The sequence below is a fragment of the Pholcus phalangioides genome, unplaced genomic scaffold (genome assembly GCF_987345545.1).
Source record: "Pholcus phalangioides strain wild (caught in Gottingen) unplaced genomic scaffold, Ppha-v1.0 ptg000008l_1, whole genome shotgun sequence".
Classification (NCBI taxonomy): Eukaryota; Metazoa; Arthropoda; class Arachnida; order Araneae; family Pholcidae; genus Pholcus; species Pholcus phalangioides.
In genome coordinates, this window is record NW_028301601.1 from 12,911,040 (window position 1) to 12,927,796 (window position 16,757).

At 35.4% G+C, this 16,757-nt stretch overlaps 1 protein-coding gene across 1 annotated transcript in view; it reads left to right on the plus strand.

Moving 5' to 3' along the window:
* LOC149083836 (uncharacterized) overlaps window positions 1–15,429 on the plus strand; it is a 37,481-nt gene extending 22,052 nt beyond the window's left edge. Inside the window, exons 8-13 of the mRNA XM_089234224.1 lie at window positions 1,293–1,475; window positions 1,888–2,040; window positions 2,516–2,645; window positions 3,040–3,107; window positions 3,643–4,096; window positions 8,153–15,429. Coding sequence (XP_089090350.1) covers window positions 1,293–1,475; window positions 1,888–2,040; window positions 2,516–2,645; window positions 3,040–3,107; window positions 3,643–4,096; window positions 8,153–8,967 — 1,803 coding nt within the window. The 3' untranslated portion in view covers window positions 8,968–15,429. The remainder of the gene's footprint in view (window positions 1–1,292; window positions 1,476–1,887; window positions 2,041–2,515; window positions 2,646–3,039; window positions 3,108–3,642; window positions 4,097–8,152) is intronic.
* Window positions 15,430–16,757: the final 1,328 nt, after the last annotated feature.

Consider the following 16,757-nt stretch of genomic DNA (forward strand, 5'->3'; position numbering starts at 1 on the left):
ACTAATGTCTGAAGTAGTGCTGGAGGTAATTGACATCATGAATCCTGCAGGGCTGTCCATAAACCCGTAGGAGTAAGAGGGGGTGGAGATCTCTTCTGAACAGCACGTTGCAAGGCATCCCAGATATGTTCAATAATGTTCATGTCTGGGGATTTAGGTGGCCAGCGGAAGTGTCTAAAGTCAGAAGAGTGTTTGTGGCCACTTTGTAGCAATTCTGGACGTGTGGGGTGTCTCATTGTCCTGCTGAAATTGTCCAAGTCCGTCGGAATGCACAATGGACATGAATGGGTGCAGGTGATCAGACAGGATGCTTACGTACCTGTCAGAGTCGTATCTAGACGTATCAGGGGTCCCATATCACGCCAACTGCACACGCCCCATACCATCACAGAGCCTCCTCCCGAAAAGCCGGGCATGCATCTCGACAATTGTTACATGAAATATCATACAAAGCAAAATTACAAAGACTAATGTTTAAGAAATTATCTTCGTAAAGATGTAAAGATACATTAAATATTAAAATATAAAAGTTTTGTGTATTAATTTGTGTGTGTAATCATTTTACATTAGAGGTAAGAAATTCACCAAAAGCGCTACGAAGCGCTTCGAGTTGCTGATTAGTCCGCACGGAAACGCCCTCGAGTGCAAAGGGTTAAACAATGAAAGAAGAGAAAAATATTTTCACTATCTTATCTTCCTTCGAATTCTCCTTCACCCAATTGTGAAGTTGTTTATCTCAGCCTTCAGTCAGTTTTAACTTTTTTATAATGCTGCTTAATGTTTTATGAAACTTATTTTCATATTTTGGGCCATATATGGAACAAGTTTTACAATTTTCCATTGAAACCCATGGAAAATTTGGTTTTGGCTTATGAATGTGATTCTGGAATGACTTATAATTTGTTCCAGAATCACATTCAAAGACAATTATCTTTGTTAGACAAGGTGTGACTTTAATTGAAATCTCCTTGAAGGAAAAAATGAAGTTATTGGATAGTCAGCTTTGAATTAGCTTTAAGAGCTAAAAATGAATTTTTCAAGTTATCTGAGCTGTGGCTTTGTTATTGGAAATTATGGTACTATAGATATCCTTCCTCTGCCTTAACTTCATAAAACAAATGTGTAACATGTTTATCTCTAAGATAAATATTTTGATTTGATAAATTTGGATTAGAATGCTTTTTTCATTAGAAACATCTTTCTTTTGTTAGCGATTTCTTTTTTGTTTTAATTTGTAGGCATTCTTATAATGTTGGTTACTTATTTGAATTTAATATTTCTCTCAATTTCAGTCAGTAGATTCGGTAATGGAGATGACAATGAATTGTGATAGGCTCATAACTACAATGCCACATGTGAAATGGAGTGAGCCTGTATTCGGCATGGTGACTCGCCTTTTACAAGAATGCATCCATTTCATCGCTCATAATTTCAACAGGATACTTTGTTCTGAAGGATTTCTTGTTCTTGGAAAGGTGAGCATTTTGTGCACATTCAGTTGCAATGTTTCTAATACTGAATATTTTAAAGAGCTTTAATTCAGAGTTCTTTTTGCAAGAATTAATGTTAACTTTTTCTTTAGATCGGTGATTTCAGGGTGTGAGAAAACAATTTCAAGGGGTGCTAGCAGTAAAAAAATGAGGGCTCTGAAAACATAAATATCATGGGGATTTATGATCGATACGAAAATTTTAATCGAGATTCACTGGGGGTGTGGCTCAGTTAAAAAGTGAAAAAAAGCAACTGTCTTTGATCATTTGTCATATTATTATCGATGTTTCTTTGGCTAAATTAATGAAATTTTACATTTTCAGAAACCTCTTATCTAAATTAATAGTTTTTTAAGTAAGAAAGAAAATATAGCAGCTGTTATCAATTTCCTTGCAGGGTCAAAGCTGGAACATCACTGCTTTGGAAGATGACATCATCTCTGCTGTGGAACTCATGACTCCTGACGTTGCTTGCAAATCCTGTGTGAAGTTGGGCCAAATATTGTCTCTGACAGGAACTGGTAACTGCATAGAATATGAATTTACACAAGTAAGACAATTGTTTACTGGAAATTTATAATCACACGAAAACAGTTGGTGATGAGATTCTATTTTATTGGTATTAGAAAATTATGACTAAGATTATATGTTTCATGCATAACAGCATATTTTAAAGTCCTTGTTCATTCAATCACTAGAAATGTTCTGGAAATTCTGCTGGAAATGTTCTTGGACATTCTTCATTTTTGTTGTTCCAGCTCTCAGTCATATATAAACAAACTATTTTATTTTAGTTCCCTTGATTGAAATTTTTTTTCCCATGAAAATTCTCTATCTCAATTTTTTTTGCTCCTGGCAGTTTTGGCAATTTCAGGGCTCCACTGTATTACCGAGCAGTAATAACTGAAACATGTCCAGAATGATCTAACTCAAATAATTAGTGAGTCTGCAAGAGAATGAAAACTTTACATATATAAGTAACTATTCTCTGACTAATATAATTATTCTTTTGTCTTTTCTAATAGAAATTTGTTGATTTCCTTCACAAAATAAACAGACATTGTGAGCGTTACCTTATCCATAATGCAAATAAAGTTGTGCATTGTCAAAGCTGGGCCTGCTTGCCACCTGAAGTGCAAAAAAGGATTAAAGATGGTTTGTTTTCCCTTAATTTCAATTACTCTTTAATTTAAAAGCCTAATGTTAATTTTGTAGTCTTGCATATGCATGATTGATGCGATGAAAATGCTATTGCACAGCTACCGTGTACAATACGTATAAGAGTTACTTTAAAGTTCAAAACCAATGACTTTTTCTCATTAGTTAGGCCTATAGTAAATCATTTTCTTAATTACTTTTTACAAATTGTAAAAGTTCCATCTACTCTGCTACTTTCAGAAAGTATGTAAATAATCAGCCTTTCACTCCACTTCCATACTTATATTCTTATAATTTTTCAGATGCATGTTTGCAGAAATGTTCCATAAAATTATTGTCTCAGATTTGTTGTGTAAAAATATTTAATTCTTTTTCAATGTTTTACTGACAGCTGCAGTGATAGTGTTTGAATTTGAGAAACCTACTGCAAAACCTCCTCGCCTATCAAGTTTACAAAAAGTAAGTTGATGAATTGAAAACCATTTTGAATTACCAAACACAGAGCCCCACTTTTTCTTTGTGGTAAAATGTCCTTTTTTACCAAATCCTGTTAAAAAAATTCATGTCACTGTTTTAAATGAAGAGAGAATCATCGATATATTGTCAAATAATACAAATGTGGTAGATTGCAATTAATGATTAATTAGCAGAAATTGCACCGTTTTTTTCTGGTTATTGGGAGGGGTATATGTGGACCATTTTGGTTTATTAATTTTTCTTTTGCTTAGTTTGAGGGTTCAAAAACTCATTTTGTGGCAATGTTTTAAGTAGGATTAAAAAAAATAATTTTGTATTTACTATTTCATGGTCTTGGATTATTCATTGTACAGCAACTAATGTTCATCATTTAAAATTATAGTTCATATTTTGTGTATAGGTGAAAGAAAGAAAACAATAGAACTTTTTGAAGTTTCAATATAAATATTTTTTATGTATTTGTTTTATGTCTACTGAAATTAATACTAATCTGCTTTTAAAACTTCTCTCCCCTTAGAAACTAAAAATGCAGCAGGATAAAGACGAAAGCAACTTTGAACGTTCAACATACCCAAAGCCTGTGAAATGCAGAGGAACTCATGATAATCTGGATAAAACTTTCTTGCTGCAGAGTAAAGTAGAAAAAGAGCAGAAGAGTTCAGAACACAATTCGAAAAAGTTAGTCTCTCCCATCACTGAGGAGTCCCATGGCAACGTACCCAATTCCCATAAAGATGTTCTCGATGTCCATGATGAAGATAGCCTGAAGGAGATGCAGGAACTACCTCACGATCATTCCCAGGCATCACAGAATGTATACCTCGATGTGTCCCACAGTAGTAGCGTTGGAATCTTAGAGTCAGAAGAAAATCAAAGTGGCACTCAGTGCAGTGATAATCCAGACAGTTTGGATGCCAATGATGAGATGTCTGATAGCAAAGATGATATTATATCTTCCTTAATAACGGATGGTAAAAAAAATATGCATTTATTGTATTCTTACATTGTATTCTGTTTTTTATTTAATACAATATTTTTCCTAAACTTGCATTAAATACACAATTCATTGTGATTTAACACAAAGATTGTTACCATTATTTACAATTATGGTTTCCATGCACTGCACTCCATTAACCAGTCATCTGGCTATGACGGAATAGCACATCATGCCGATTTTAAGTGTATTTATTTCAATTTAGAAAACAAACTATTAATTACTTCAATTATTAACTTTTTCCTTTGTTTTAAAAAACAGCAAAGAACATTATCATAAAAAATTTTAATTAAAAAAATATATTTTATCAGCCTTAAACTTCAAAAAAAAGAGAAAAGGAGAAATTAATTGGCCAGATGACTACTACTACTAAACCACACATGCACCTCATCCATATTCTTCTGCAGAACCTCTAACGAATTGGTACATGCGGGAATGTGCGTGTACGTATAGTGAAACCTGACGTGAAGTTTGTTTCTGTGTAATGCTTGTTATCTGTAGTGCTGCCATATACCACCAGTTTTTTTCTAACTATGAGTGAAGTGTAATGATTGAGTAATTTATTGTTGTGGGCCTGTTGCTCCCCGTGGCGAGACTTTTTAATGGGGAGATTGGCTTGCATTTGCACCTAGCCAGATGACTGGTTAAAAGGTGTATATGATCATATGCCCTTGATCTGGCCAATGTACCATGGTGTCTGAGCCAGGGGTGTTGTTTGTTTGAGCACCCTTGGTAATTTGTGACTTAGGTCTGAGCACCATCGCCAAAATTGATTCAGCAGCTGAAATTTCTTACACATATCTCAAGATGATCACCCACAGGTTTGAAACACTTCCAACGCCCCTGCCAATGTGTAATAGTTAACCCTTTGAAGGGCGGTGGGAACCCCTTTATCCCACCTTTTTCAAAAATTCATAACTCCACGAAAAATAGGAATTTTTTGCTGCAAATCGAATTAAAATGTAGTTTATAATTCCAAAAGTTATCAGAAGATGGCTCTAGTTGTCCACAATCTTTTTTTCATATTACTAATGGTAGTTCTTTTTCGTCAAATATTTTTGCTGACACTATAAAAAAATTGATTGCAGATTTTTACCAAATTTTGCATCACCAACTGGGTGAAATGATACAAATTCAATGTATAGTATTATGAATTTTGTCTTGCAAGTAATTTTTGAATCCACAAGATTTTTTTCAGAACGTATTTACTGTAGAAAAAGGGTGGGATGCATGTAGTCCCACCGCGCATCTACAGCATCACCCTTGGAAAATCTCTTTGGAATGCGTGTTTTGTAACATGATACTGTTGCGTCTGGAAATTTTTTTTTTTTATTTGTGTCTCTTCTTTAGTACAGAGAATGGTCCCCTCTATAAAGTAAAAGAAAATTCAAAATGCCTCGAAAAGGATTAACAGCTGCTTAAGCTCTTGCTTTGATTGAAGAAATACCATTGGATCCAGAATCCTCAATTGAACTTGATGATGAAGTGCAAGAATGGGAAGAATTTCGCGTATCGGGAATGAAGAATTGACTATCGTAGAAGAATCTATTGTTGATGAAACACCGACTCCAGGGCCATCAACAATAGATATAATAACTTGAGTAAAACCCCACCACACAACACTGTTCCAGAATTCAGAGAAAGGACTGGGCCAAGTGATGAGATTTTGGACCTGGAAGAACAATCTCCTATTGCGATTTTTTTTTGTTTGTTTTCATCAGCCCTGATTGAGCATATCGTTTTCCAAACAAATCTTTATGTAACCCAGGAAGGAAAGAGGTTTGATCCAGTTCTAAAGACGAGTTTCTATGCTTTTTAGCCATAAATTTAGCTATGGGCATAAAAAAACTCCCTATCTACAGAGACTACTGGTCAACAAATCCAATTCTGGCCGATAGTTTCATAAGCAAACTAATGTCAGTGAAAAGATTCACCTGGATGTTGGTCCACCTACACCTGAACGATAATTCTTTTCAGCTAAAGAGAGGTGACCCCAACTTTGACAAACTATAAAGTGCGACCCTTATTGAGTCATTTGTCAGAGAGATTGCTATAGAATTTTGTACTTAACACGTCATTATTTGAGACTTTGTCTTCCATCAACATTTAAAATACAATTTAGAAGTATTTCTCCATATTATGACATCCTTTAACTATTCTAATCTTTTCCTGGCTAATAAAATGAAATAAGCACTATTGTAAATGTGCCTTAGTAATGCTTTCCCTGCCAAGCATTTTCAACCGCGCTGATAAGCGCTAAGTGTGCAGTGGGACAAACGGTATGCCACCTCATATATAAATAAAAATGTAATTTTTTTTTTCAATTTTTTGAAAAACGTAATATGTACATCCATATGCATCGGCACATCAAGTTATTTTTTTATATTTTTCATATTTCGATGTCGCGCCCTTCAAAGGGTTAATGGAGGTTCTACTGAGCATTAGTTTCCACACAGGCTTAACACTTCACTCTGCAGCTAACCATGAAAATAAAAATGTTTCACATTCTTAAAATTTTACCTTCACTTATAATCATTGAATCGCTCAGTGACTGTTCAACAATGGCCCGTGCAAAGGTTTTATTTTGGATGTTTCTTGAGAGCACTCGTTTCTTAGCATGTTTTAGATCTTTGTCATGCAAGCTAGCACTGGTTTAAAATAATTTCAACCATAAATTAGCTCATGTAAAAATGGGAAGGTGTGAATGAAAGGTGTAACAGTGAAATCTTGCTACAATGATACCTCTACAACAATATTTTTTCAAGTCTTGTTTGTAATTTTTTCAATTCCAATGTTAAACTGCTACCTCTTGATATAGCAATAATCCCCCGCTACAGTATTTTTTCTTGGTTCACAGAGTAGCGTTATATAAAGGTTTCACTGTATTTGATTTTGAGAAAGATGTTAAACTGTTGATTTCAATTTTTTGCATAAAATTAGGCCTTTTATCATAAACATGACGGTTTCACATGGATGAGGAAGAGTTCATCCTAATCTCTCAACTCATGCTAGATTTAACAATACCAGCTCTTCCTTCATATTTTTTCAACTGAGAGAAATATCAAGGAATTCATTTTCTCTGGAAAGCAATACCAGGTGTACAAGTATGAAATGCGAATTTCAGACAACAGATGGTGCACCAATGCAGTTTGTGCCATAAAGATTTGACACTGCGCCATTTTGTTGTGTCATCAAGAAGTGTCATATGTGCACGAGTGATAAATTGAAAAAGTGTGTGCATAGTGTTGTGTTCAATATGTCAAAATTTATACCAAACAAAGAGCATTCGTGGACATAATTAATTTTTTGTTTTCATTTGAAGAAAACTGCTGCTGAATCATACCGATTTCATGCTCCATCACAAGATACGTGTGAACAATGGTTTCGGCGTTTCAAAAGTGGTGACTTCGATGTTGCAGACAAGGAACATGGAAAACTGCCAAAAAAATAAGATGTGGAATTGCAAGCATTGTTGGACGAAGATGATGCGCAAACACAAAAACAACTCGCAGAGTAATTGGGTGTTAGTCAACAAGCTGTTTCCAATCACAATGCTCCATCACATATGGCAAAAGCGGTTTGTGGCACTTTGGAAGCACTCAGCTGGGAAGTTCTACCCCATGCAGCTTACTCCACACTTGGCTCCTTCCGATTACCACTTGTTTGCATTGATGGGTCATGCACTTGCTGAGCAGTTTTTTTTTGGTTCGTATGAAGATGTGAAAAAATGGCTCGATGAGAATAGTTCGCAGCAAAAGGGGAAGATTTTTACTGGCGTGGTATTCACAAATTGCCCGAAAGATGGGAAAATTGTATAACAAGCAATGGAGCATAATTTGAATAAAACACTTTTTATCATTCTTCCGAATTTAACATGTTTTAAAATAAAAAATTCGCATTTCATACTTGTACACCTGGTATGTGTCATTAGAAAGGATATTTAATCTTGTTTTGTATAAAACAAACACAAACTCAATTTCTTATTGAATGAAATATCTTCTTGTTAATAATTTTATTCCTTTATTCATTTCAGATGGATCTCATGGAGAAAAAGAATTCCCATCTGAATCAAAATCACCGAAACATCATTGTTCTTCTATCAGAAAATCAGTTTCCACACAGAATGAAATTTCAGATGAAAGACGCGAGTATGCCTTCGTGCCTGAAGTTCCAAAAAAGACTTCTAAAGTGCCTCCTGTGGAAGAGCGACAGCTTCAACGGAATGTGTCTGAAATTCCTCGCGGTAAAAGATCTCCAGTGAAATCGTATGTTCCATTATTAAAGTCTCATAATCAGCCGGATGGTCTATCCTCGGAATTGCAATGTAAGGATCTTGTTGCAGAAATTGACGCCGATTCCAGAATGGTAACCCATTGCCTTCAAGAGGCCGAAATGCTGGAACAGCAACTTTCAAGAAGGTTGCAGCACCAGCTGCAGGTAGCATCCTCCTCAACGAAACCGGCTGTGAGTTCAAGTCATGCTGTTCCTTCTACACGTCGATCGTCACGCTCTTCATTCCTGAACAGGGTCCAAAAATCAGTGTCGTCTAGTCAGGTCAAGTCTATAGTATCCTCACAAGGAAGGGGGAAGAGCCCAGCTCGCATTGCTCCCAGTCCTTCTGGGCCTCATGTCCCAAGACTCATGCGTGCTTCCGAAAATCCCAAAGAGGGAACCAAGGTGAGCAGGAAACCAGTTCCAGCTATGAAGGCTAGTGTAGTACCAGCACAACGCACATACAGGTCTGTAGATGGTGCTGCCATTGCTCATTCACATAGACAGCCCACTCCCAGTCGGAGAATTTCCTCTAGGTCTTCTGGTATCATAGCAGGAGGAGGCAATCAAAAATAAATGTCCATTCTGAAAGTTATCTACTCTCTCTAAAAGCAATGTTGATGTTGCAAATTGACAGGTATTCTTGGTCTGTGTTATGGATGGCCATGCGTATACTGGCTGATTTAATTTTGCCAGAGCATTTACATGTAATATGTTGAAGATGTAAATTCACAAAGGGGGGATTCACATATTTGTTTGTGTGAGGGAAAAAAAATTGTTTTGGTTGGGTAATGTCTGTGTATTATGATCGGAAATGTATTGTGGATGACTGAGTTTGTTCATTGTGTGTTTAAGAATTATTTATCTTGCTGTATTAGCTCTGGAATACCCCCGGTGAACATAATTAAATACATTCAGAGCTTCGTCTAGTCAAAAGTTCATGCCAAATAATCAAAAATGCTGAAGGGATATAGAGATACATTCGTAAAGGTGACATCCATTATGTAAAATGTCTTTTCTTTAAAGCAGGATAATGTAAGCAGAAATGTGTTGCCCCAAGTCCTTATGGAATCCAAGATATTTTTAATTATCAATACTTATAATTTATTTTATTATTTATTAATTAGTTAAATGCCTTTGTGGGGAAAAAATTAATTCTGTATTATAAGTAATGTTTATATCATGATGATTTTTCCCTAACAGTTGGAGCAGTGGTTCTTAACCTTTTTGAATTGCAGAGTCCTCCTTAGAATCAGTTTCTATAATGGAGGTCCTTGAGTCTTTTTTTTTTTTCCACTTATTTACTAAATTTTTTTATTTATTTTCCTGGAGCAGCTGCAGAGAGAAGTGTACAGGTTAGGAACCATTGAATTAAGAGGTTCTTAATTTTTTTTGTTTCAAACACATACACACGCAATCAGACAAAGGTACAAAAAGCACAGTGAACGTCAAATACAAAAGAATAATATATATAGACAAACAATAAAAAGAAAAAAAATAAACATAACATACACTTTGTGACCTGTAGGGATTTTACAATTCGTCCATCAGGTCTAGATGAGATACATAATTTGTAAAGTTTTTACAATGCAACAGCTCGTAGGTGCCAATTCCCAGACTTGAAAAATCTATAGTTTGTTATGTGGTGAAACATTTTGCTGTGGAAGAAAACGTCATATAACTAAAAGGGGGAAAAAATCTGGGCTTTTGGGGTGACCATATGATTTGTTTTTTTTAGGATGTTCCCATATTTCCCTATAACTTCAGCCCTCCCACCAACTTTTTTTATATAAAATTTGTCCAGTTTCTTCCCGTATTTCCAACGAAGTCCACTTGAATTAAAAAAAAAATCTGAAATCAAGCTCATGACTATTATTATGACTAATTATTAATCTCGCATATTTGTCATGTCAAATTTTTTTTTTTTTTTTTTTTTTTTTTGCTTTCTCGTGGACTTCATCTAATCCAATGATTTGCAGTAGCACTTCATTTTTTGCTATTGGTAATTTTGTTTTTGTAGATTTTAGTAATAATTGGGAACCTTGCTGAGTTTTGTTATAATATTTGGCAAAAATTGGCTATTTCCTGTATTTTTTTTGAGAAAACATGATCATTATGAGATTGAAAAGACGGGTTTTGTTTAGAGGTTTTTAATTCCAGCAAAGTACAATTTAAGGATTTTTCTATGAAGACACGAAAAATCGGAAGAATCTAATTTCTGATTGGAAGATTTTGATAAGGCTAAAAAATTGTAAGACTTACAGATAAATCAAAAATGTTTTTGATTTACCTGTGCATTTGGTACCTATGCAAAAGCATTGGTTATTATGGTATTTTAGTTAATTATTATAGTATTGCACTCGTTAATCTTATCTAATGAATATATGGTGTATATTAATCTTCAAAACTCATGATGCTGGGGTTGTTGGCCTTTCACGTTCCAAAGACCACTTGTACCAACAAATATACACTAGTAGCTATTAAAATAAGGGCTACGGACGACTTTAACAAATAACGTGAAGGCTAAGTACCCCGGTTAAAAACCACTGCTCCAAACATAGCCCTATTCCCTCTTGACAGTTCTGCTTTGGCCAGAATTGAACATTAAATGGTTAATTGAGTTCTCGGGCAGGCGTAGCCATAGCATAATTCACATAAGAAAGGAGGGGATAGTTTCATTTAATGGTGATTAAATGTAGATGAGTTGAGGCGACAGTGAGAGCCATCAACAAATAGTTCATTTCAAATATGATCGATGTGTATTATACATATTTTCTTTGGTGTTGACCAAAGAAGGTCGAGAGATATTTACTTGGTTTTCCAGTATGAAAAGTAATTCTAAAATAATAATTTTACTTTATGAAGAGAGATTATATGATCCGAAATAATTAATTTATTAATATAAAGCATGATTACAATTCATCAGGTGCTACTTGTGAACAGTTATGAGTGTTACCTGTATCAAACAAGTGCTGACATGATCATCAGCTCGAATCACATTTAAGAGAACAAAATAAATGAACGCAAGCGAAGAGTATCTACAGAATATAAATTACAAAATGTCCATGTTAACTGCAGATTATATGTATATTCTATGTATTCATGTATAGAACTATCGTGTATATCTAAAACTGTAGCTTGCATACAAGGGTTAGACCTAATAGAACTTCAGTAAATTTCAAAATATACATTTTTGTATTTTGGAGGATGTATTAGATTACATGTGCATTGGTGTTTTATTTTTTCCCCCTTTTTCTAGTCGAACTATACAAGTTTCTTGTCAGTAAATTTCCCTTTTAAATGTTTGTTAGAGGATTTAGGTTCATCAGTGTTGATCTTAGTGAAAAAATTTTTTTTTTTTTTTTAGAACTGAAATCTTTGCTAGAGTAATTTCGGCGAAAGTAATGTATTGATTTGATTTATTTATTCCACTTAGATTCTTTCTAGTCTTTTTTATTATGTTTGTTTTACAAATTTTATGATAAATAAGACCAAATATTTTGGCGTGTATATCAGTCTAATCTACAATCACATACTTTTTGTCTGTTATTTATTTAAATATAAATATTTATGCATTTAATTTATGGCAGCTGTGTTTATACATATTTGAATATGAATGTATTATAAGAAAAATCTGTTATTTATATTCAAAAATTTTATGTACCAAATGTCTAAAAGTCTTGGTGTCTCACAGGAACATAATGCTGTGAAACTCCTCGTAATGGTCATCCCACAGATATAGTCAACACTATTTCACAGCAAAATAATATAATTTTTATATTATACAATAGAATATGCCCCCCCCCCCCTCCTTTAAATATAGAGAAGCCCTATCTATATAGCATGCATTTCAAATCTGTGCACCGTTGTAAATTAAATTGCGTATGTTATATGATTTCTTTTTTGTCCCACCAGTATCTTTGAAAGGAAGATTTTCTACTGTGTTACAGTGATACCTTGGGTAATGAAGATAATTCGTTCTGGAATCACACGTTCGTTAACCGAATCGCAACTCCCATAGGCTTCTATAGAGAATCGTTTAATTTGTTCCAGAAATTGCCCAAAATTTTAACATAAGTTTTTTTAAAACACCAAGGAGCAATTAAAAAAAAAAGAAGGAAAAATGACCAAAGGCTAAAATTAACAGGTTCAAAATTAGATAAATAAGAACTACTGCTTAACTGTACATGCACTTCGTACACATTCCTCTGTGGAATTTCTAATGAATTGGTACATGCCAGAATGTGTGTGTGTGCATGTCTTGTGAACCTAAAGTAAAGTTTGTTTCTGTGTAATGCTTGTTATGTGTAGATCTGCCATCACAAGCCTACTGCAAGTCAGTGGTTCTAAAAGTGTGCGCCATGACTACTACGGGTGTCGCCAACATATTTCAAAGCCAAGCTGTCAATATTGTTGGGTGCCTGGTCAGTGCTTTGAAGTGGTTCTTCATATACTGAAGCAAAAAAGCTGCGAGATGCTATGATTCTGGCAAAAACTTTAGAATCATAGATGCGGCCATTGAACTTTTACAGACATTTTAATGGTCCTTGGAGTACACAGACTGAGAAAAGCTGACATAAACAAAATTATGGTTATGCTGATCCCTCTTAATTGCAGAGGTTCTGGGAATGAACAGAACCAGCACTATTTGTAACTAAAGATCACTATAATACACTGTATTACAGTGTATAATCACTATAATCCACTGCTAATCATAGCTACAGGTAGAGTTGATAGAATACACCCGCAGCCTTTCTCTGAACAGTAAAAACTACATATGATACAGTAATACGTAATTCAGCAGATTTGGATTTTGTTCCTGAAAGAGAACAGATTTTATAAAACTTGATCCTATGAAAAAAATTCCATTTCCGCCAAAAACTTTGTTCTATCCAATATCTACAAATATGCAATAAACATTGTTTTGGTATTACAGGTTGACTGGGACAGGAAAAAATGTGTATATATAACAGGTACTTCATACTATGTGATTCCTTTGTAAGTGCGGGCTTGACTGTTTTAGTAAGCATACATTGTAAGAAAATGATAGGCCTAAGGTCACTTTAATATGTCATACGGGGAAGAAAATACTCATGAGAAAGGCGAAATGGTTCAAAAAGATCTAAAATGATTTTACACCCCCACTATTATTTAAGAATTTACTGGAAGATGAGATATGGAGAGAGATCCTTTTATTTTACACTATGTACATAACTATCACTACTACTACTTAACTGAACATGCACCTCATACAATTTTCCTCTATGGAATTTCTAAAAAATCGGCACATGTTGGAAAAGATGTGTGTTCTGAGTGTATGCTTGGACTTACATATTTATGTTGTCCAGTTGCAATTGTTTTGTGTTCATGCGGCCATCTGGCTTCCATTTTCTGAAGTAAAGATGGAAATGCTTGAATTTTCATGTTTTGTCAACATCGTGCTGTAGGCCTGCCTGCTGTCTGCGGAGAGGTTTTTTCAAATGGGAGACCGGCTCACATAACCATCACTAGCAGTAGTCTACTGAAGGTGTTGACACGACCCAGTCGAGTTCGTAGGTGTCTTCATTCATTTGTGATTTAGTCAGCTCATTTGTGTCTCTAATATTTATGCAGATGGAAAATATCATCTCAGAGGATGTCAAAACTGTTCAGTTTGATGCTTAGAGTCTTGCTCTAAAAGAACGCTTACTCTGAAAACATAGGTCTTTTTTTAATGCATATATTATCAGTTGAATCTTTCACATGAGACAATTCTCAAAAACTTTCAGAAAGATAATTGGAGGTACATCTGAAAAAAAGATTTCTAAGTGGGCATGAGTTGATCAGGCTTGAATGACAGTAAATCTGATGCAGGGCTGTCTTAAGAGTATCATGAGCCCCCTGGGCCAAGTGGTTTTTCAGAGGCCCTACCTGGTATATCTTGGAAAATTTCAACTGGATCTCATTTTTGTGAGGTCCCCTCTTGTGGGCCCGTGCATTAAGACTGATGTGATGATTGTGTGAAAATTCAGCTTACAATTCGGGCTGTTTTATGTCAACGTGTACATCCATATAAACTAAGATGTTTGTTAGTTCGTTATTCGATCGCCGAAAAATTTGTAAGCTAAGGGTATCACTATAGTCTCCAGCTCAAGCCCTTCTTCAGTAGCATACACAAGATTTTCTTCTCAATTTTAAGCATTTGTTTTTTTGTTATCAATGGTTTTTTTTTTTTTTTTTGCAATAAAACCACCACCATCTCGGGTGGGGTTTGAACCCCAAACATTTTGAATGACATTTTATCTCAGGAACTTGCCATTCCAGAAAATTTGCTTATCAAGAAAGCAAACGAGCTTGTGGTATGGTGACAGAGCATTGAAATTTTGAGCAATACATGCACACATTACTCAATTTTTCAAAAACCTGTCAAAAGTTTGATATGGACCATTTCAGAAATTTTATTCGTTACTGGTCTTTTGTATATACAAGCATGATAAATTGAAGCAAGTGTTCATAAACATGTTGTTCAATGTAAATAATGTAAATTTGAATAATGTTGGGAAAAAGTGAAACACATGAGAAATATATATGCGTATATATATTGCACAAAAATGTAATTGTAAAAGTATTGTGAACATTAGGAACTTCGATAAAAGAAGGATTTTCACGGCTGATGCCACGATGAGAAGATAGCTCTGGGCTAAGCAGCTGCAGTTTGTTGAGATGAGATTTTCCTGATGTTTCATCCACATCTTCAGTAGTGGCGGTGTGATCTTGACTATCCAGTGATGACTAAGATGCAGGCTAAAGCTGCTCTCATTTTTATAAGGAGATCAGGTTCTGGTTACAAAAGGCTGACATTGAGATGTTGATCAATCAGAAGAGAGTTGATTGGACCAATCATTGGTTGTCCAGCATTTTGTGTGTGTGTGGGGGGGGGGGCGGTATTTCAAAGTACCAGGAGTTATATATACAGGGTGTTACCTTGAAGTGGCGACAAACTCAGAGCAGTGATATTAAGCATCAAGAGAAACAAAAATTGTGAACATGGTATCGCAAGCCATGTTTAGTCTGTGAATATTGCAAAAATACTTATGAAGAGTGTGACGTCGAGTAGGACAAAAAGGCTAATAATAAGAAAAATTTTTATTTGATAGCATAATTACAACACAGCTTGTGGTGTACAAAAAGTAAAATAAATGAGTTCAAAAACCATATTTTTACTTGACAGCATCATTACAATACAGCCTGTGCAGCACATTTCAGTGTCAGAAAGTAGACGAAGAGATTTTGTACTTTCTATTGTACATCACAGGCTGTGTTGTAATCATACCCGCACACCAACTCCGGTCATATATCGCTGTACGCCAATTTTCAACCAGAGGAGTTGGGTGGGAAATGAAAGCTCCATCCATTGGTGGTCGGATGGTGGTTCGGTAGGTAAAGAACTTGCTTCTAACATTCTATGCCCGGATTTGAACCCATGGACCTTGGTGATAACGTTGTAATCATACTGTCAAATAAATGGTTTTTTCTTAAGCCCAGTTCACATGTACAATAAAACATCCCGGGAAGTTCCCGGTAACGGGGATTTTCGCTACAAGCCGTTCACATGGCGTTAAGTTTATGCCGGTAATCCCCCCTCTTCTTTCCGGAAGTCTTCGCTGGTTACGTAGGTTGAACAAAGTGATTGATTCAAGATGGTTGATGAAGGAGCTTATAGCAGTTTTCGCGGCGCAAAGTATTATGGGAGGGAAGGTCGGTGTCGACCTCCAATCCACCTCAAGAAAGATGGGCTTTTTTTTTATGAGCTTCTCTCCCACCTTTTTCTTCCCTACGAGGGGAAAAAAGTTGTTATGCCGGTGATTACCACCAAAACGACCCCACAATCTTGCACATGTGAAAGGGGCTTTATTGGCCTTTTTCTCCCACTTGACGTCACACCCTTCATAAGTATTTTTGTAATTTCCACCGACCAAACCTGGTTTGCGATATCATGTTCTATGGCAATTTTTGTTCTTGATGCCTAATATCACCCCTCTGAGTTGTTGCCATTTAAAAGCAACACCCTGTATATATAAACTTGTTTAAAAGAATTTCAAGTCAACTGAACTTAGTTCCTGATTCTTCAAAATGCATACCAAATAGCCAGACAACCAAGGTGATTGCTGATTGGTCCGAATGTGGAATATCAAGGTTTTTGTTCACCACCAAACTCAGTATTCTTATACACAACCAGCATAGCTCGAGCCTCTAGAGCAGGGGTTCATAGGCCCCCCTTGAATGTATCATTGGAGAGGTTTCAGAGGGTCTGTCAGCTTTGGATCGAAAAACAATCTACTCATTGTTTTCTATTGCTATTTACCAGGGCTTGACATATCCCAGGT